This window comes from Molothrus aeneus, chromosome 5 (genome assembly GCF_037042795.1).
Source record: "Molothrus aeneus isolate 106 chromosome 5, BPBGC_Maene_1.0, whole genome shotgun sequence".
Classification (NCBI taxonomy): domain Eukaryota; kingdom Metazoa; phylum Chordata; class Aves; order Passeriformes; family Icteridae; genus Molothrus; species Molothrus aeneus.
The window spans coordinates 19,147,844-19,170,084 of record NC_089650.1 but is presented as its reverse complement, the minus strand read 5'-3'; the positions used below and the strand labels follow the sequence as shown (position 1 = coordinate 19,170,084).

The 22,241-nt window shown below is 49.3% G+C and overlaps 1 protein-coding gene and 1 long non-coding RNA gene across 2 annotated transcripts in view; both read left to right on the top strand.

The window, feature by feature from the left end:
* The window catches only part of LOC136557364 (uncharacterized), a 49,900-nt gene extending 37,436 nt beyond the window's left edge, over positions 1-12,464 (top strand). The window contains exon 3 of the long non-coding RNA XR_010783758.1: positions 12,285-12,464. This is a non-coding gene — a long non-coding RNA (uncharacterized lncRNA). The remainder of the gene's footprint in view (positions 1-12,284) is intronic.
* Positions 12,465-12,584: 120 nt separating this feature from the next.
* On the top strand, positions 12,585-21,370 carry ELFN2 (extracellular leucine rich repeat and fibronectin type III domain containing 2). Its single transcript, XM_066551113.1, has one exon. It carries the CDS (start codon positions 12,912-12,914, stop codon positions 15,336-15,338), a length of 2,427 nt encoding a protein of 808 aa, XP_066407210.1. The 5' UTR covers positions 12,585-12,911; the 3' UTR covers positions 15,339-21,370.
* The last annotated feature ends 871 nt before the right edge of the window (positions 21,371-22,241 follow it).

The window sequence follows — 22,241 nt, the reverse complement described above, 5'->3', positions numbered from 1 at the left end:
GGCCTCCTCAGGTTTCTGTGCAGGTGAAAGGATGAGGCAGGAGCAGCCCAAATAAAAGGCAAAAAGGGCCATTTCATGATTAAATGCTAGAGCACAGCAGCAGTGTAAAAATATACATATATCACAAGCCTTAATTAACACAGGCAAAGGGAAAAGGAGAAAAAAAGCCACTTTTTAAAGGTTTCACAGAGACTATAAACTGGCAGCACAGAAAAAAAAATGTAATACATGCAAATTAATGGCATAAATTTAGGGTTACTTAACTTCACAAATGTTAACAAGCTCATAAAAAAAAAGTTATTCTTTCTCAGTTTCCTGTCGCTGTTTGTTTAATTCTCTCGCTCTCTTTTTTAACTCTGTTGAGAAGATTATGTTTTCAGTATATTCCTCCTAAATTAATTCTGCCTCTCTCTCTCCCTTCTCCCTCCCTCGTCTCTGTCTCTTTCTCTGTATCTTCCTCTGTCTGCTTGCCTTCCTTCCCTGCCTATCTATCATATTCCCAATGTCCCCATCATCATAGTATCTACTCTTGGATACAGTACTGTCTCATTTCTCTCCCTATTTCCTTGCCTGGCTCTCCCCCGCTCACACCCCACCCTTCTTCGCAGCTCTCAGCCTGCTACCCTCTTCTGGATTTTTTTCCCATTTTTTCCTGTTTTTTTTGTTGGGTTTGTTTGGTTTTTTGTTTGTTGGGTTTTTTTAATTTGTTTGGTTTGGGTTTTTGGGGGGGGCTTGTTTTTTGGGTGATGGTGGTGGTTTTTTTGGGTTTTGTGGGGTTTTTTTTTTGTTGTTGTTTGTTTGTTTGGTGTTTTTTTTTGTTTGTTTTTTCCTGTAGCAGTCTAGTAGTCAGTATAACTCCAGCCTGGTAATGCTATACACAACACTGCCAATTTCCAAACTTGCATTTTTCCCTGCCACTGGCAGACAAGGAAGGGAAGGAGCAAATGAAGTGGTCTCATGCTGAACTGCTCACTCCTCAGGCATTTGAGGGGCTGTTTGTCACTGCAGACTGCGTGGCTGGAGGCACAGGTACGGCTGTGTGGGCAGGCTGGCTTGGTACAGCACAGCCCCCTCTGAAACAGCTGCCACAGCTCCCCCGACACCGTCCCTTTATTCCAGGCTCTGCCTCCGCACAATGCCGGATAATAAAGGGCATGGCAGCTCCTTGCTGAGCCTGGGAAGTCATGAGCCCCTGAGGTCACCGTGTCTCTGCTTCCCGCGTGTTTCTTGCTTTGCTTACAGATAAAACTAAGTTTAGAAAACTCAGGCAATTGCCAGTTTAGCTCTGCCAAAACTCATTTCTCCGGAAAGAGGACACACGCCTTTTGTTCTGCTTCTTTTTAAGCTACCAAGGACACCCCAAGTTGCATTACTCGTGACGTAACGTGTCCTGTCCGTGATGCTACAGCGTTCTGTTCTTAGGCTCTTGTTCTCATTGCTTAAAGGGAAGATGGGTAAAAAAAAAAAATCTTATTTTGACTTATGGACCAGACTGAGTCATAGGAAGACATCATTAAAAAAGAGAGGGGGTGGATATCATCAGCTTTGGCCACAAGCCATCCTTGGAACTTTCAAAGTCGCCTGTAAATATTGCTGCCAGCTCTGTTTCAGTATCAGAGACAGCAGTCCTGGCTAATAGCTTTTCTCCTTAGTGGCCCAATTCAGTATTTCAGAATGCTGGAGAGAAGAGGGGGAAGTCAGTGTTTTATTCAACATAGCAATCTCAGGAACAGGGAGGTGAAATTACAAGCTGGACTCCTCTGGAAGCAATGAAAATAAGAAAATCCAAACAAGCAAAGGAAAAAAAATGGAATAAAAGAAATTTCTCAAAGCAAGAGGAAGGATGTTGGTGAGTGGGTAGCAGAGAGGTTAGGAAGAGGAAGCACAGAGGGAGAATCTGTTGTGTTTGGAAGATGTGGGAACCATCAACACAGATGTTGCAGAAGAAAGCAATTGAGAAGCTGAATGGGACTTGCATGGGTTTACAGTTGGGTGCATGCTTAAGCGTGTTGCTAAATGGAGACCTGAATGAGTGAGAACAAGAAATAATCATGAGGGAGTCCCTGTGCAGAATCAGTCTCTGTCCAGATTGACATCACAGGCTTTCCCACTGATATAAAATGTTGCTTTTCCTGGGGAGGAAATGAGTCAGGGTGACTCTGGAGCTTAGGGTTTGGACTATGCAGATTAAGAGGAGTAGCAAGGAATAAATAAAATATGGAATATGCAAGGGTGACTAAGTACTCAAAGAGAAACAAAGAACTGTGGGGAAGGAATAGGGCCACAGCGAGGAACAAGGAGGGGCTGCCAGATTAATTGCTTTCTAGGGCTACCTGGAGAGAGATTTAGGGGAATAAGCATCATTCCCTGGCCATGAAGTACCTATTAGGTGGGTTAGTGGGTAAGACATTTATGTGCCTCTATTAGCTGAGTAATGCTCCTTTGTTTTTTTGGTCCTTTCAGCCCAGAAACAGTCAGAAGCAAAGTTTGTTTCTCACTGAAAATATTTTCAGTACCTATGAAATCAGAGGCCCAATAACAATTGCAGCCTCTATGTACTCTGCTACTGACAGCATCGAAAGAGGCAGAGCAGAGAATAGATGGGGAAATAAGATGGAAAACTGGACTGAGCAAGAACAAAGGAAAGGGTGGGGTGTTTTTTAAATTGAGCTGTCCCCCATTTTTGATTGCATCATAGCCTGAATTAGCTTTGGCCTACATAATTAAAATGGAGGATGTCAAGGTACCAGGAGGAAAAAGAATTTTGCTGGGCTATTGGCACAAATGATCTGTTCGCTGCACAGCTGCTGTAGGAAATGCAACACCATGAGTAGACATATATAATTGTAGAGATGGGGAATGAATAAACGTGTTTCAAAGAACAAGGAGAATTCTAAATGTCAGCAAAGGGGTATATGACTCACTCATTGGGAAAATACTATTATTGGATACGTAAGTAGGACTGTACAAAGCACTCAGAAGAGGGATGCTACTAGAAAAAAGAAGAATTAATAAATGAAGGTAACATTTGGGTAAGTGACAGTGAATGAATGAGGAGATGTGCTATAAATGCCATGAGCTATCACAGGGCCTGGAGTGAAAGCAGAGAGAAAATGCGGGCTTGAGGATGGCAAAGGATGAAAAGAGAGAGATCATGGACGATGAGGAGAAGCATTGCTGGAGACTGCTGAAATACAATGGAATGGATGAGTGTTTGTTATAAAACTACTTGGCTTTTGGCAGAATAATGGTGACAAAGAGTTTCTGTTCTACTGAATTGGGATTAAAGAAATAAATGAAGTGGAACTCCATGGGAGGAGAGGAAATGGCTGTGCTGAGGAGGCAGGAGGGGGCCCAGGACCCAGCTGGAACTGGTTTCTGCAGAGGTGTGTTAGGTTGTGATGGACATGTTGTATGGAGAAATCCCTCCCTGTTTTTCAGAAGGAAAAAGCGGTGTTTAAGTGTAACAGATGATATTGTATAGATTCCAGACATGGCTGAAAGAAGCAGTGCAGGACCAAGGTATTTTGCATGAGTTCAAGCCAGGCATTGACAATAATTAACTAATGCTCCCGGTGCAGTCAACAACAAAGTTGCAGACTTCTTGAGTCCAGAACATAATGAACTTGAAACCATTCAGTTGCCAAATGCCGGATGCCATTCCAACAGACCCATCCCACATGTCTGGCTGGTCATCCTCACAGCCTGAAATGCTGTGTGCTAGTGCATCTGCCCAAGCAGAGACTGAGGAGTCCAGCCACTTCTGTGGATGGATCAGTCCCATTTACAGCTAGGGCCAGGGGATCTCTAGTCCTGGAGGAGGAGATTTCCAGAGCCTCTAATTTGGGTCCAGCTGGGAGCAGTTCTTATTTTGGTTCTGAAACCCCGAATCCCCAGCAAGCTGCTTTTCTGGCTGTCTTGGGTTGATTGAGTCGGTAGAGAGACAGATGTAGGTGGATAATGGGAAAGGGGGTGGTAAGTGGCAGAGCTATTGCCTGAGCAGAGAGAAGGATGCCGTTTAAGTACTGCCAGTCCCCATTCAGTGAGCAAGTGGTGAGTCAGGGGCAGATACTGAGTCAGCAAGAAGGCGGAGGGGTAGTGGGTGGGTAGAGCACCCTGGCTAACTCTGTGCAAACCACTCAGCTGCAACATTGCTCTCAGTTCCCTGTGGCAAAGTTGCAGGCAGAGGTTCAGGCTACTGTATCCCAGTCTCTCCCCTCCCCATGAAATTCTCTGGGGTGCTTTTCTGAACCAGTGGGGCTTCAGAGAGGACTCCTGACCACTGCCTCTGGTGGGCACGTATTTTCCTGACGTGTTTATGAACCTGCTTGCAAGCACTGCTTCTCTGTGAGGTGTGGTAGTAAAAGAAGGGGAATGAAAACAGCTGATGAAGGCAGAGAGAGCCCTTCAGCCTGTGTCACCCCAAAGATACTGCTCATGCAGTCAGGGAGCTGGTGGAATGTAGGAGGAGGGAAGAGAGAAAAGAAAGAAAGAAAAATAGAAATGAGGTAGAAACGAGAGTGAGAGAGAGAAAATATTTGAGAGATGAAAAGAAATTACCATACGGCAGGATCCTGTTATTCAACCTAATTTTCAAAGGACTGCAGCTGTCGCACTGAGATAATCTGTTAATTATAACAGTCATTGTGTTTTGGCAATGGAAGAAAAAACCAGGCTCTAAACAAGGCAAGGTAGTGGGGAAAAGAGAGGGGAGGCACGGCTGTGTCAAAATGCATGTCAGATGCTAGCTTGAAATCTAGGTGGGCGAGCCGGCCGGGAGGAGGGTCCCTCCCCAGCAGGCTGAGCTGTGCCACTGCCTGCGGGTGGAGGATGGAAGGAAGGTGGAAGCATCCGTGTGGAAACAGAATGCCCTGTCCAGTGTGAGGCTACTCCTCTTGCTGAATCTAGGCATGCACTGACCAGAGGAAGAGCTTTGAGGGGCTGAGAGTCTCATTGCCAGTGAGGGAATCTCTCTCAGGTGGCCACCCAGGACAAGGTTGGCTGGAAGGTGAGAGAACGTTGAAGGATGCTTGAATGCCAATGCCTGTGCCCTGCAGGAGTTTGCAGGCCTGGAGGTTTCCTACACAGGGCAAATGTCAGGAAGTGATTGCTGCTCCAGGACATATGTGATTCCTTAGGCTCTGAGGCCTCCCCATAAGCGACTGTAGTGAGCTGTAATTCAAGGACCATGCCCTTTTCCTACCCTACTTGCAGGGTAGCATGTTTGGGGGCCCTCTAAACTGGCACTACTGGATTGCTGGGGATATTATTAGCATCCAGAAATACTGGAGGTATGCTTGGTTTGAGTGAGCGGCATCCCTCAAATAACTTCCTGCTGGTCATAGTCAGACTGCTGAGAGCCAGGACTTGTTGAAGGAAATAGGGCACCAAGGCCAGCACAGGACAGCAGAGGCAATCGCAATGACCCTGAGGAGGTGGGGGATCTTTGCAGTGATATCACATACAGCCCAAGGATCTCTCTTTGTCTCATGGCTGGACATGCTGCATAGGAGCACACAACAGCACCAGTGCTCCCACCCTGCTTGCTACGTGCTCCCAGAGCCCCCACTCCTGGCCTGTTACCTGCAGCAGCGTGCACACAAACTCCTACAGAACTCCCATTCCTGTCCTTTTACCCCTCAACAGCTCACAGAGAGCAGAGGTCATTCCCTGTCCCCTAGAGCAGCTCCTTCACATGTGCACATGCACATGCACAGAGCCTGCCCTCACACCCTGCTCCCTACAGTGATTCACGTCAGGGACACACACAGCAGGAGTGTTCCCACCCCTTTCCCTGGAGCCTTCTCCCAGGCACACACTGGTTGTCTCCCATGATCCCTGCACGCCCACATGCAGCCTGCACTCCCACCCCGTCCCCTGCAGCGCCTCTCACACAGCCAAACACTCCCACCCCTTTCTCCGAGGTGCCTGCTTCATGCAAGCACACATGCACACGCACATAAACTCACAAACAGCCTTTGCCTGCTTCTCCATGGCAATTCCTCCCTCCCCAGGAACCAGCACCGGTTCTCTGCTTCACAGAGTGACTAAACCACATCCAGCCCCAGCCCACACATCCACCCCATCACCTACAGTGACTCCTCCGCACACACACCCCCTCCACCCTGGGCTCCTGGAGCCGACAGGGCCACGTCTTTCTCTACAGTGACTCACACCCACACCAGTGCACTAGGCAGAGCCACTCTGGCTGTCACACTCCCTATGGCAGGTCCCTACAGAGCCTCACACAGACCACATGCTCTCTCCCCATGGCCAGCAAGAATTCCTTCTTAGCCTTTCTACTGCCCCATGTCTGGGTTCATGGGATGAAAAGGGAAGTATGTTTCCCAGGCCTCCCTCCTGGCTCTGGAGGGGGAGAATTGAAGGCAGCCTTATCGGTGATAGTATTTTTTGTGGCACCTTTAATCTCTTGACATGCTCTTCTACCTGGAGCAGGCTATTTCCCAAGCCTACCCCCATGTACACGCTTCTGTGGATTGCTGCTGCAGGCTGTCTGGGTGGAGCTGGCTTGATGCAAATCCGCCTTAATCTTCAATAATCATATTAATATAAAAGGTAACCATTTCACTTTGGAAAACAAAAGTGGCTTTCTGGCCTGCCAGGGAACCACAGTCATATGAAAGACCTTTCTGCCAGTATTTATCACTCTAAAATAAGATTTATGCTTCTAAAGCTCTCTCTTTCATGCTTCTGAGCCGCTTCATTTTTCTCCCTTGAGCCTTCCCATTCTCTCTCTCTTGCTGCCTAACAAATTAGGCATCTAATCGCTGTTGGGAAGGCACGATGGGAGAGCAGGGGTTTTATCTACAGTGATGTGTTGGGTTTTTTTTCACGGTTAGTCTTTAAGCTGTTTGTCCCAGCAAAGATTTGGAGTCAATGGCAGTGTGTTTGTTTGAGCCTGGGTGTGTGAATTCTTCCTTCTGAATTTTTCCTTCTGAATTCTTCCTTCCCATGCCCCAAACTGGCCAAAGGGCAGGAGTGCAGAGCATCATGTCCTTGGGGCAGTTCTGCAGCCCATATTTCATCCCTTTTCCCTTCCTCTCTGCAGGGTCCCATCCTTGCTAGCTGGAATTTAAGCTTTGTGAGTATCCTTGCAGTGGTGTCCTGTGAGAAGCAGCTGTGATCTTGTTAGGTTCCCAGTGTCCTGCTGGGATCCCAGTGGTTTGGGCTTCCAGATGTCAGGGACAGCTGGAGTTTGGGATCTGCAATCTTCCTCCCCACTTACAGTGGGGCCAGACCAGCTTTCAGAGGAACGAGTTTTGTACCCGCAGGCACTGTGGATTTGTTTAGAGTGAAATGAACCTGCCCAGAGTTGAAGCATGAGATTTCTCTTGCAACAGCACACTGCCAAATTCACAGAGCCTCTAAGGTTGAGTAGACACCCTTCAGCAGGACTCATTGAATTCAGTTCAACTTCTGTAAGGGATGAAGGCTTTGTCTGGTTAGCGACATGGGAGCACCTTTTGTCGCATGACTTTCTAGAGTGGCTGTACAGCTCCTTTGACCTCTGGAGTTTTGAAGCTATAGGGCTGATTTTAAACAAATGGTACATTGGAATGGAACTGAGAGATAAATCAGTTTTTATAACTTTCTTAAATTGTTCTAATTTAAAAAATTCCTACAAGGTGTTCTATGAAGATAGGGGATAAATTAGAGAAGAGAGAATGTGAGAAAGAAACCTTCATTGAGACCCATTAAAGGAAAGAGTGTTGTGGAGCTCAACCCTTGGTGAACATCAGAGAATCTACAGTAGAAGGCATTCTCTCTCTCTTTCTCTCATGCATGCTCAAATGTCTTCCATGCCACAAAACCACCGGCCATCAGGCTTCCTGCTCCCTCTTCTCTTGGTCCCAGACTTGTCAGAGCTTTTGGAGCACCTATGGGCACAGTCACAGGTTCTTTGCTGCATGACTTGAAGGTAACTCATGCAATAATTCCCTAGAAGCAGGCCTGAGAGGGAAGAGACTGCTATCCTGTGAGTGCCACAGCTGTGCTTCAAGCTTCTCCCATGACACTATGCTTCCATGAGAGCCAGATGCAAAAGCAAGGACAATCTTTTGTGGTGATTTAGGGTGGCTGCAGTGATGCTCAGACCACTGTGAATTACAGAAACTACCCAGCAGACAGGGAGAGTCCCTTCAAGAAAGGCACGAGTTTTGAGTGCCAAGCACCCCTAGGACAGGCTCCTCTTTCAGAAAGTAGTTAGAGAAATCCTGGAAGGACCTTAAAGCCAAGAAGAGGAGGCAGAGTCCCTTGGAGATGGTGTTTGTGCCCTGAGGCCTGCCAGGAGCAGGCAGCACACTGAGCTGGGAAGAGGGATAATGCTCAGCTGCAGCATGAAGCTTAAGAAAGCAGCAGGAGCTTTGGCCTGCTTTCGGGGTGTCCCAAGAGGAGTCAAGAGTGTTTGGCAGGTTTTTAATGCATGCATTTCAAATGGGAGGCTCTTAGCACCGTTTAAGCAATGGTAGAATTAAGTGCTGGTTTTTCCAGTGCATGGGGCCCCAAGAGGACAAGGTTGACAAGGTCAGAATTTTAGGCCCAAATTGCAGCTGTATGTGACTTTTCTGATTGCCTTGTATTCTCTCTCAGTTTTGGTCCTTCCACTCCCTCAGGCTCCAGTTTGCCTCTGTGCCTCCTATCCTGCCTGTCCATACTTTCACTGGCTGTACTTTATGCTGCCATCTCACTAATGACCTCAATCCTTTGTCATCCCCTGTGCTACCTTGAGCTCCAAGTCAAAGGGATGTTTGTGGCCATTGGCACCTACCTCCTGACTCAGATTTGGGGCTTTCCACCCTCTGTTTCACTTTCCCTTCTCTTTTCTTTCCTTTGAACAATGGAACTATCCCTGTGGCCTTCTACTCTTCTTCGACATGCTATAGATAAATGCCAATAACATTGGGACATCCATTAATAGAGAGTAAAGCAGAGGGAAATCACTTGGGAGCTGATAGGCTGGCTTTGTGCCAGCCAAGGACAGCACAGCTTTCATGGGTGCCATGTCACTCCTGTTCCTTCACGTTCACACATACATGAGGATGGCCAGGAGCCAAGGGCTTGCTGTAACTCTTGGTGACACTGAAGAGTGTGAGAACCCTACAACTAAATAAGCCCAGCACATGGAGGTGGTTATCTTGTACCTTCCTTATAAAACATATCCCATGTTCTAACTCTTTCTCTTGCCCATAAGTTCTCCACAACTCTTGCATCCCCCTTCCTTGGCTCTCTGCTATGCTGGATTTGTTCATTCTTGCTTTCCCTGTCCTGTGCCTTCTTGCTCTGTTGCCTGAGAAGCAAGAGAGGGAAACAGCCAACTCCATTGTCAGCACCTTTCAGGCCAGCAAAAAGGACAGAGTGTTGCTTCCTTGTGCTGCTGGACTCCAGTGCTGTGTGATTTATGTTCTTTTGGCTGTAGACAGTTAGAGGAGTGCAATAGTGCTGCTCATTATTCCTGGCCTCCCTTTGACTATGGATTGCCAGGGTCAGGGAGCAGCTGCTCCCTAGAGGGCAGGACATGGCTGTGGTAGAACTGGAGACCACAACTCCTACAGCAATGTTGTAGCAGGGTCTGATGGTGTTGGGCTGAGGTGAAATGGGGTGCTGGGCCATGGGCAGGGGTGCAGTAGGCCATGGATTGGGCTGGATTCAGTGCCCTCAAAACCAGCATGATGGTGGGGTGACAGGAACCATTGGGAGAAGAATGTCAAGGTCTGTGTATTTCTCATACATGGTTACCTTGGGGACCCAAGGGGACCAATGAGTTTGGCTTGAGGAGTGGCTTGATCCTTCCTGTGGCCTGTGGCTGAGGCAAGGCTACACAGCCCAGGTGGGAGGTAGGCAGGAAGCAGGAATTTCTGCATGGTCCCCTTGGTTTTGGCAAACAGCAATGATAAACACCACCTTTTTTCCTATCTATCCCTAGCCCATCTCTTTCCTTTCCAGGCTACTAGGACATCTGCCCTTCCAAACCCTCTCTATCTTGCCTGAGTTCAGCTCCTTGAGTGGGATGGGGTGGCTCTCAGGGATTGCTGGGCTCGCTGCAGAGGAACATGGTCCTGGCCATGAGTTTCTTTCTGTGCATGTGCACCATGAACAAGCTACAGCAGGAAATGGTGACTTCAGCACACCTTTTGGAGCAGTCTGCCCTAGCAGAAGGGATCAAAGCAAGTGGGCTGGGATGTGACTGTATGGAGCTGGATATTGTGCAGAGTAATTGGTGAGGTGAGACAGGCAGGCCAGAACAGAATGCTCAGAGAATGATGGTGGCTAAAATCTCTAATCCCTAAATCTTTCCACTGCTTGCTCAGGGGGTGCCCCTGGCCTCTGCCTGGGTGGACATACTTTGGGCACCAAAGTGCAAAAAGCATGATAGTATCTGCCACTCCTTTGTTCAGTGGAAGAAATCAGGCAAAGTGAAGGAACGGTAGAGATGAAGGTAAAGGGACAGAGATGGTGTGGGGAATTGGCTGTGTCTCTGCATGGAGTCACCTCTGGAAATGGAGGAACAAGGCAGGGACTGATGCTGAGGAATATCAGAGGCCTGTGGGTCCCAGCCTGTGGAGAGCCAGATGTGCCTCCTAGCTGGCATCTGGGGGAACAGCATCAGGAAATTATTTCTCATTGGATTACAAGGCTGAGAAACAAATCAACAGACTGTAAAAACCTCTGCCTTCTGCTTCATTGCTGGCTGAGGCAAAGCTGAGGCAGCAGCTGAAGGCTATCATGTGACAGTCATAAGTGACATGAGTTTGGTGGCCTCAGACGATGAGCTGTGGGGAATTGAGGGTTTTTCTCTGTCTTTTCCATTGGTGCAGCTCTTCTCCCCCTTCCTTTCTCAGTCTTGGCTTTACTTTTTGGATTATTGAATATTTAAGTGTTTCTCTGTGACACTATCTCTGATCCCTTAATCCAGCTGGCCTGGTAATTCCACAGACCCAAATCAGCTCAGATTTCTCCACAGACGTAAGCCTTGTTCCTCAAGGGTTCACTCCTCCTTCATTTATCTTCCTTCATTTTATTTCTGCCCTTTGTGTCTCTGTGCTAGAAATTGGTTCAGCTTTTGCAGCAAAAGCTTCAGCGATATCTTTAGTGAGCAGCCTCCCCCCAAAATAAAAGGGGCAAGAGGGGATCTTTAGTTTTCATTAACCAAGGATCCTTTTCTCTGTTTTTTTACTGTTTCCTTTCTCCTCAAAATTAAAATTAATAATAATAAAAAGATAGCAGAGTGCCCTACAGTGTTTTATCTACTGTATGAAATTATTTCCTCTGTGCTGCCTGAGGACGCCCCTGCCAGGCTCCTGTCTCAGCACAGTGGGAGAAGGGTTGAAGCTGTAGCTGGAGAGAAAGGTGCTCCAGGCTGTGTTTTGCAGTCAGAACCAGGAGCTTGCCCAGAGCCCAGAAACACATTTGTTGTGGTTTAACAGGCAAACGTCACTTTGTCTGCAAGGTGTGTTTTCTTACAAAGGGGCAGTGTTCATAGCCCCAAAGTAGAGGTAGTAAAGTATGAAGGTGTAAACTGTGCACCACTCTTTGATGGGGGGTAGATGGGTGATGTGCTTCAGATTAGGAGTTCTGGCATTGTTGGGTGAGAGACTGGAGGCTGGTATTTGACACACTGCCTGCTCCCCACCCCCCCCACTGTGCTCAAGCCAGACTGGTTCACCTCAACAGCCTTGTCCATGCACCAAGAGTCAGGAACAATTTTTAGAGCAGAAGTGGTTACACGTGGTTTGAATTATTTATCCCTCTTGCATCAAGGAAGGAAGGAAAGGAAAAAAGTGTTTGGCTTTTTTGGGGGGGGTAGAGGGAGAAGCTTGTCTGCATTTTCCCTGCTTCATGCATTCTGTGTACATCATTTCCAGGCAGCTGAAATTTCATGGCTTTGGCTGTGCTTGGGGCTTGCCTTTGTTTACACTAGGGGTTTTGAGCCCCCGCAATAACAGCTTTATGTTTCCCACTCTCCTTTCCCTTCCCCTCTACTCCCACGCCACTGCCTTCCCCCGGGTCCCTGGCTGTGATCACACTACTTAAGGGATCCCAGATACCCTTCTGCATATCCCTGATATGACATTATACATTGTGAGGGTTCCCTCCTCAAAGGCTTATCAGCACGGCAGGCAGTACCACACCTCTCTTGCTTGCACCCCCCCTTAAGGTGTCTCCTCCCCATCTCCCTCTTCTCATGAAACATTGCTGTCTATACACTTATCTCAAAGACCTTTCCAAATGATGCCTCTTCTTGTCTTTTGTGTTTCCTTTTCCAGATTCCAGTGACAGATGGATCTCTCTCATGCACACTTGCTCTTTCCTTCTCTGTATTTTTGTTTTCGACATGTTTGATCCGAAGCTCTGAAGCTTCTCAGAGGGAACCCAGGAAAGAAGGAAGAGAAGGAGTAGAAACCAAGGGAGCGTGAGCGACACAGGAGGCAGCCCTGCCTTGTTCTTCCAAATCACACTGTGGAGGGGCGGGGGAAGACTAGAGGGGGAGAACTTGGGTTTGTTTTGGGGTGGGTTTGGTGTGGGTGGGGGGTGGGTGGGAGGGGAGAAAAGGGGAAAAAGTGTGTGAGTCGCTCATGAGCATCAAAGAAGATTCATTATCCTTGGCCTGAATTTTTGTTTAGAAAAGAAGCACAAGGTAGTTCCCTTCCAGACCAAACATCCATGGTCATAGCTTTTGAGTGTTCTGGAAGAATATTGCATGTGTTCCCCTTCCTCTATGCTCCTGGATTGACCCAGAGGGCAAGAAGATATAATGGTGATGACATCTCATAGGACTGGGGTGCTCATTCCCTTCCATTGTTAAACCTCCGTTCTTGCCCCCTAGTTTCTTTTTGCCATTGTCCTGAGATTTGGCGTTGGTTTTTGTTGGGGATTTCTTTTCCCCCATCCTGATGAGGGCACCACTGCAGACCATGCTGTGCCTGGGGTTGTGGGCAGCTGCCCTGCTCTGCTGGTTTTCCCCTGGCACCGTGCGAGGTGACTGCTGGCTGATTGAGGGGGACAAAGGGTATGTGTGGCTGGCCATCTGCAGCCAGAACCAGCCCCCCTATGAGACCATCCCCCAGCACATCAACAGCACGGTGCACGACTTGCGTCTGAACGAGAACAAGCTCAAGGTGGTGCTGTACTCCTCCCTCAACCGCTTTGGCAACCTGACTGATTTGAACCTGACCAAGAATGAGATCTCCTACATTGAAGATGGGGCTTTCATGGGTCAGTCAAACCTCCAGGTCCTACAGCTGGGCTACAACAAACTCACCAACCTGACAGAGGGCATGTTGCGGGGCATGGCCCGCCTCCAGTTCCTCTTTGTGCAGCATAACCTAATTGAGCTGGTCACCCCTACTGCCTTCTCTGAGTGCCCCAGCTTGATTAGCATTGACCTGTCATCCAACCGCCTCAGCCGTCTGGAGGGCAACACTTTCACCAGCTTGAGCAACCTGATGGTGTGCGAGCTGGCTGGCAACCCCTTCAACTGTGACTGTAGCCTCTATGGCTTCCTTAACTGGCTGGCTCTCTTCAACAACGTCACCAAGAACTATGACCGCCTCCAGTGTGAGACTCCACGGGAGTTTGCTGGGTATCCGCTTCTGGTGCCCCGGCCTCACCACAACCGCAATGCCATCACCATCTTCCAGTCCATGTGCAGAGGGGGCACCATCCCCTCCCTCTCCAGGGTCAACCCAACTCCTTACACCCCTGACTCCCAGCGAGATCTGGATGAGGGGTCAGCCATCAGCCCTGGGGATTTCCTCTCAGTCAAGCCTCCAGCCTCTTCCACCACTGACTCCTCCTTCAGTCCCAGCATCAAACTACATGACGTCACAATCACTTCAGCCATCCTGATGGTCACCATCCCCATGCCCTACAGTAAGATGTATGTGCTGGTCCAATACAACAACAGCTATGTTTCTGACATAGCAACACTGAAGAGCAAGAAGGAATATGTCACTGTCAACAAGCTGAAGGCCCACACTGATTATACATTCTGTGTGGCCTCTATACGCAACAACAGGCGTTACAACCATACTTGCCTGACCTTTGCAACCCGGAGCAAAGGCAGGGAGGATCCTATTTCCAGTACTTCCACCACTACACACTATATTATGACCACCCTGGGTTGCCTCTTTGGGATGGTCATTGTCCTGGGGGTGGTGTACTACTGCCTGCGGAAGCGGAGGATGCAGGAGGAAAAACAGAAGTCACTCAATGTCAAAAAGACCATTCTAGAAATGCGCTATGGATCAGATATTGATACCAGTACCATGGTCCATCCTTCCCAGAAGCTGGGTGAGCCACCTGTCATTCCTGTCTCACGGATGTCCTCCATCCCTTCCATGATTGGGGAGAAGTTGCCCCCATCAAAGTCAATGGACGCTGGGATGGAGACTCCCAAAGTCACCACTAAAGGTAACTACATTGAGGTGCGGACAGGTGGTGGGGATGGGCTGGAGAGAACCCAGCGAGATGAGGACCTGAGGGAGCTTGACAATGGGCAAGGCTCAGCTGCTGAGATCTCTACTATAGCCAAGGAGGTAGACAAGGTCAACCAGATCATCAACAACTGTATTGATGCCCTCAAGCTGGACACAGCATCTTTCCTGGGTGGTGGGACTGGTGTTGACTCAGATATGGCCTTTGAGTGCCAGTCCATCCCAGCCGGCTCCTCGAGTGGGCTAGAGCGGCCCAGCTTTCTTTCCCCACCCTACAAAGAAAGCTCGCACCACCCTTTGCAGCGCCAGCTCAGTGCTGATGCTGCTGTGGCCAGAAAGACCTGCAGTGTCTCCTCTAGTGGCTCCATCAAGAGCGCCAAGGTCTTCAGCTTGGATGTGCCTGACCACCCACCACTCAGCAAGTCTGACTCCAAGTACATTGAGAAGGGCAGCCCACTAAACAGCCCTTTGGATCGTCTTCCCTTGGTGTCTCCGAGCGCCATCCACCACTTGGAGGTCAAGCCTTCTTACCATTGCAGTGAGCACCGTCACTCCTTCCCGGCCCTGTACTATGAGGAAAGCGCTGACACCTTGAGCCAGCGGGTGTCATTCCTCAAGCCACTGTCCCGGTCCAAGCGAGACTCCACGTACTCCCAGCTCTCCCCCAGACACTACTTCTCGGGCTACTCCTCCAGCCCCGAGTACTCCTCAGAGAGCACCCACAAGATCTGGGAGCGATTCCGGCCTTACAAGAAGCATCACAGGGAGGAGGTTTACATGGCAGCTGGGCATGCCCTGCGGAAGAAAGTTCAATTTGCCAAGGATGAGGATCTGCATGACATCCTGGATTACTGGAAAGGAGTCTCTGCTCAGCAGAAGCTGTGACTCTTCCTCACAAGGAAACAATACAAACCAAGACCCCTCCCCCCCCAACAACCAGAAAAAAAAGCCACTTGACTGTGAAAAATAAACCAACAAGAAAATACTCCTGACAAATACAAAACTGACAAAACCTTTTCTTAAAGTTTACAACAACTCTTACACACACAGACACACACACTGACACACACACACACACACACACACACACACACGCCGAATTGTCTCTACTGTGTTACGGGGACCATTGTTCTGCCCACAGATGGTTGGGAGGAGCGCCCTGCACTGACACTATGGTAACAATGTTGGAATGTGGGTGGGTGGGAATGGCCTGGGAGTGGGTGGCAGTGCTGGCAGGAGAAGGGCAAAGATGGACACTCACTGGGCATGAAACTCAGCTGTGAACTATTCATCTTTCTGTTCCTGTTGAAGGCTGATTTTTCTTTTGGGTGGGAGGGAAGGACTTCGGTTTAGAAAGATTCCTTGTCCACCTTGTACACCTGCTATGCCAAATCTTCCATCACTAACTTTTTCCCTCATTTTCTTTAGCAGTGGAGGCTTTTCTCTTTCTCCTGTCTCCTTCCAAAAAAAGGTGGGAATTGCTGGAAGAAGTTCTCTCCTTTCTTTTCCTTTGCCGTTCCCTATCCTCTCTGTTAAGGGTCCCTGGGCTTGAACTTCTTGTCCAGATACTTCACAAACCTCTGTCCTCCTCAGAGGAAGGAGAAGAGATGTGAAGGACCAAGGTGGGTAGGACCTGCCGTATAAGAGGCTCTGTGCCCTTGCTGCTCTTCCTCCTTCCCTTCTCCTGCCACATTGCTGTTGATGAACACCAGCAATATGGAGGGACAGGCATTCTCCAGGCCTTCTCAGAGCCAGTTTTCTGCCAGTTGGTGGGGAGAAACAGGTTGTGAATATTCTCTTTGGCATGGCAAGCCAGGTCCTCAAGGAGTGGTGGAGGAAAAGGCGGGAAGGTCTGGTCTATCAGGGATGTATGGGGTTCCCATTTCTCCACGAGTGCTACAGGTCAGAGGTCCTCCTCACCCCACTTGCCTATGCTCAGTCTGCCCTTGTCTAGTCAGTTTAAAACTCTCTGTTCACGTCCCCTTTACTATGAGGAAGGGACCTGGAGAGGACCTCAGCAGAACAAGTTCTCCTTGAAGCCTCTGCAGCTCTTCCCAACTGATTTACACCATGGGCTGTGGGGTGGGTGTCCATGAGAAGAGTATCATCCAACCTCCTCACTTCCAGGTGAATGTGAAGAACAGGATTTCAGCTGCTCACCTTACTGGCTTGGCCTCACAAAGAGTCTTTCTCTTGTATAGGCTGTGGACGTTCTGGCATGGACAGGGGACAGCCTAGGGTGAACACAGGAGCACAGGGAACAAATGGGATGTGAGAATGGGGCCTGGGAGTAGCCCAAGAAGGATGGCCTGGAAGAAGCTCCCTTAGGTGTGCAGCCACACTATGTGTGCCAGGATAGAGGAGGACTCCAGCATCTGGATGGCAGTGTTCCTTTGACTACTTAGACGCCCTCGTGAGAGTGAGAACAACACATAATCTCCTAATCCTCACAGGTGTGACAAACTTTTCTTAGGGATACTGTCATGTCTTGACAAAATTCCAGTTGCACTTGCTAGATCCCAGCCTCTGCCTTTTGCATAGAAGATCTGTCACAGAGTTGACAATGAGCCTATTGCCCTCTCCACTTATTCCCATTTTTGAGCAACGCAATAAAGCACAATCTTGACACCATCTCCCCCAGTACTTTTCTGTCAGGCAGGAGGGCTGCCTGCTGAACTTGTCTTTATGCAGCACAGTGAGCCTCCTCTCCATGATCTGCCCAACACTTGACCATAGTTCACCTCTATCAGAATGAGGGTGAGGGCCTATGTTTTGTTGGCCCTCCCTGAGTAGTTATTTCCTCTTTGAGGCACTCCTCAGAAGACCCAGTGTTTTTGGGGGCCCTGGGAGAAGGATGAGGGTGTAGGAGCTTCTCTAGGAGGGATTTACATTCTGCATGCAGAAAACTTGCCTGTTATCTGCCAGGTAGTAGCAATGCCAGCTGTGAGAGCTGGCTTCTTGGCCACACATGACAATTTCATTGTCTGTAAGTGAGGTGGAGCAGTAGGCAGAGTCTGGTGCATGAAAACCAGAGCAGGTATCCCCAGAGTGTAAACCTATGAAGATCTGTGGAGTTTCTTCCTTGTAGGGATGCTGATGGTAACAATCCTAAGCCAGGTCCTGACCCCATTGCCTCAGACTTTTTACTGCCAGCCTGCTTTCCCACAGTCAAAGCATTATTTTCCCTTGAGTCCAGAGGTGTTTGTGGGACTGACTCCACATGGTAAGAGCCAATCCAACCCAGAGGAAGGGGTGTGTGTGCACATGTGTGTGTGCACCCGTGTGCAGGAGGATGAAGGGAAGCCGCAAAGGGAAGTCACATCACTGCTGGCAGGTGTCCCTCCATGTTGGGGCCGTGCAGCAAACCAAGACAGGTAAATGCTGTGAGAGATGCTTAGGCACAACAGAGATATCCCCAGCTACCACACAGGGCAGGCTCAGTGGTCTTCCAGCACGGCAACCATCCAAGAAAAGACTAATGGCTGGGGCACAGAACTTATCAGAAAAAGGGGGATGACAGGCTAGGGGGGATGGAGTCTTGTTCCTCTCCCCAACTCTTCCCTCCCTGTGCTTCTCTGCCGTGTGGTCTTGTAAACAGTTCTGCTCAGTCAATACTTCAGGGGGAGCATTAACTTATAAAGGTTTCTACTTTTTCCCCTCAGCACCTCAATGAGGCAGAAAAGAAAGGTCAGGGATACAGCTATCATCAGGCCCTTCTTTTTTCTCTGGTGGGGTAAGGCTGGATAAGAGGGAAAAGCCATTTCTCTCCCAGCCGTAGCCCCCATTTCAAACCATTGGATGAAGTTTGCACAAGATGGACTGTTCTGTGGGAGGAAGAGGGCAAGGAAGGGGAACAAAGTGTCTCACCTTCCTTCCTCCTCCCTTCTTCTTTGTCCTGCTCTCTCCCTCAGGATAAGGGCTCACAAAGTGATGCCAGCCCTGTTGGAGGAAAGCAGATTTAATGTTCTATTTGCATGACAATTTTACTATATTTTTCTGAGCAAACACCTGTTGTGTATGTGCCAGTTTGTTGGAATTTAACCTCCTCCCTCCAAGTCTCTCCTGTCCTTGTCCCTGTTTTCTCTGCTCCTTTCATTGATCTCTGATGTGATTTTATGAGAGACTCCTACCAGTTTGAGAGGGAACGTACCCCAAACCAATCACCCCATAAACCTCATTTCTTCTTCTTTCCAGTGTCACTCTTTCTCTTGCTCCAAACGTGGTCTCTCAGCTGCTTTTCACAGTCATGTGTGTAAAGGGGTAGGTGTTATATACCAAAGGCCTGCTCTTTCTAATGGCCATCGTTTCTCCTTGTTATTGAGGAACAGGAGTGAGGCCTGTCAAGATAGATCTTGTAAGAGAAACGGTCACCACCCTCCCTTTGCCCTGGTTGCTCTTTCCCAAAAAGCAAGGTTATTCTTGAGGGAATGTGGAGTGCTTTAGCTGAAGGGAAACCTCTGATAAACAGTGAAAACTTGATGTGCAGATGATTACAATCACTTGGAAGATCTCCCACCACCTTCCTCTTATTGGTTGCATAGACCTCTGGATTAGGTCTATCCTATGCATTCTCCACCCTGGCTGGCCTGACAGAGGGAGGGGCCTCAAAAACCTCTTTGTTGGGAAAATGTGGAGAGACTGCCTGATGTTTCTAAGGCCTCTAAGTCTTGGCTTTGGCAAGACCCTCAATGCTGCCTTCTCCCAGGGCAAAGTGGACTTCTGGGGCCAAACCAAGACCAAACCCTTTCATACTTTATTTCTGGTTTGGTGACTCTTGGCAGAGAAAACAGGGGTTTGGCTCAGTTCACTGGACATTGTGGAGGGTGAGGAATGAGGTTGGGCACAGACCTGCCCTCTATCCCCAAGAACAGCCTAGGGGAGAAGCCTGGGATGGGGTCCTGCACCCAGGAGAGTGAAGGTGAGACTCTGTTCCTCACAGTGGGGCAGAGCTCTTTCCCATATCTGCTGGTGCTGCCCCAGTTTATGCTGCCATGTTCCCTTCTCCCCCTCCCCACTCTTCCATACTGAATAAATCCCTCTTGAGGCAGGTGTGAAATATTCATGACTGACAAATGAAGAATTATGTCGGGCTGAGGAGGCTTCTGTGTGTTTGCAATGCTAATCAGCCTTCTTGGCTGGGGGAGGCTCTGCCTGGCAGGCTTGAAGGAAGGAGGGGAAGATGCAGGAGGAAGGTGGAAAAGGAGCTGAGAAAGAGACGAGGGGCAGAAGGGGTGAATAAGGTATGGTGGGACCAAGGAGTGGTGAGACAAGGAGGTAACAGGTAGAGGGAGATGGAGAAGGTGTAGAAGAGGGACAGGCTGAAAGGACCTGGGGAAGAAATAGCTACAGTGGAAAGAATGGGATGATAAAGGGACAAAGGGAACAGCAAGGAAAAGGATTGAGTGCAGGAGTGAAGGCTCTCTGAGAGGAGGTGGGGAATAAGTCAGCAGTGCCTGGAGAAAACAATCTGAGCAGACCTCATGATGAGCTGTGACCCCTCTCTGTAGGGCAGAGCTCAGTGCTACAGGGTGGGCAGCTGCCATATGGGTAGGAGCTGGACCCAGGGCCCCAAAAGCACACTTGCCATGCTTGTTGCTGACTGGAAAGCTCAGCTACGTGAGGAAGGACACACAGCCTCCAGGAGTCTGGAGAACATCCCTTCCACCATCACCACTTCCTTCCACACAAGATGCAGTCAAGAAGAGCCTCATGGAGTCATGTCCTCTTGCTGGAGCCAGCCTGCTGCCGTTCCACCATCTGAGCAGGAGGGAACCTCCTCAGGGTGGCTTGGTGTGGGATGGACACTTTGTGCCACCCCCCACCGGGCTATGGGGGTTTCTTGTAGGGCTGGTGGAGCCTGCCCCACCTCAGCCGTGACCTGCTCACCCTGTCTGAGCAGGTGCTCTTGGGTCCTTCCCTGGAGAAGGGACAGAGGGGAGCATCTGTTGTGTCCCCCCTATGCACGCACGCATTCCCAGCCCTGTCCCTCAGCCGCTTTGGCCTTGTACTGTGAGGGGCGTTCTCGGTCTGCCTGCCCTTGGCTGTCCCCCCACGCGCCCCGGGGACGTGTCTCTGTCCCTCTCCCGGCCATCCTACTGGGGCAGCTCTCTGCAGGGCTGCCCCAACCCACCCCATTCCTGAGTGGAGAGAGGGCATCCTCTGCCTGGCATCTCCTTCTCCCCCTTCTCCTGCTCCTTCTCCTCCCTGCCCCACCAGGGGTCGAGTTCCCTCCTCCCCCTGTACGGCCCCCTCCGATGCCCCATCCCTACGCGTTCAGCTTGGCCTTTGCCTCCCCGTAACTACCACCGCCACTGTGAGGCCTTGCTCCTGGCTGGCTTGTCCCACCTTCCTGCTCTCCACCTTCCCGGGGGGAAGAGGAAGAGCCTGTCCGGGTCAGGCCAGACCCTCCAGGGCTGGTACGGCTGGTCCATCCACAAGCACAGCGTCTGGGGTGAGGGGGTGGGAAGGGGCGGGCAGCTGCCGGGCACAGAGAAGGGGGTGTCAGCCCATGAATGTAAGGAAGGGCCTGGGAGGCAGCTGCTGGGACTGGCTCCTTGTGGCCTCTTTGGTGTTCCTCCTTCCGTAACAACCCTGTGACCCCCTGGTTGTGTATGGACAAATTTAAGTTGGAGTTACGTTCTTTACTTTCTTCTTATTTTTTGAATTTATTTTCTTTTCTTCTTTTAGAATTGTATTTCTTTCTTGTTCTTTTCTTTCTTTTTTTTTCTCTCTTTCCTTCTTTTCCTGTTTTAAAACTGAATGGCACGAAATCGTTTTTCCTCAACTCGGAGATTCCTGTATGGAGAAAATCAATTTCTATATTTGCAATAAATTTCTTATTTAAAAAAAAACAAAACCAAGAAAAAACCTAAAAAAAAAATCAACAAGCAAAAACTATAAAAACCTGCTTCTGAGTCCATGTGTTTCAGATTTGTCTGGTAGAGAAGGTGGGATGGGATGGGATGGGATGGGATGGGATGGGATGGGATGGGATGGGATGGGATGGGATGGGATGGGATGGGATGGGATGGGAGGGACGGGATGGGACAGGACAGGACGGGATGGGACGGGACGGGAGGAAACAGGGTATGGGTGAAACTGAGAGAGTTGGGTCAGGACATGGGAAGATTGTCCCAGGCACCCATTGGTCACTTGCTTCTCCCAAACACACTGTTTCTCTTCCCTTGGCTATTGCCTGTTTTGGACACCAAATTATTTTCACCTGGTCATCAGGTCTGTCATGATACCAGTCCTTTCCTGCACCAATCAGCACCCAGGTTCTGCCCCACCCAGGGCAGGCAGTCAGCTCTGCCTGGGTGTAAGGCAGAGCTTCCTTGCCCATGCCCTACACAAGAAATCCTCTGTCTGAGCTCCAGAGCTCTCTGGAAGAAGGCAATCCAAGGCAGGTGATCCAGCCGTGGGTAATGACTGAGCAATCTGTAGCCTAATCCACCAGCAGATATCCTGATCTCAGCTCTTCCTAAGCATCAATATTTAAAGTCAAGAATACAGCCAGCAAACCCATGCCTATTGGTGCATTTATACACATAATTAGGCCAATTTGTGTATGGTGACATAGCAGCCATTCCCTTGCATGTCTTGTCTCTTCTCTGCCTCCTGTTTCTTAATGTTTCTACTTTCTCCTGAGAGTGGTATGGCTCCTTGGCTCAGAGGGTTTCTTTTTTTGCTCTTGCCCATCCAGCTCTGATTAGACAAATCTAGCCATGGCTTCTAGGCTTCGTTATTGAGTGTGCTGAGCTCACAGTCTCTGCTCCTTGTGTAGCAAAG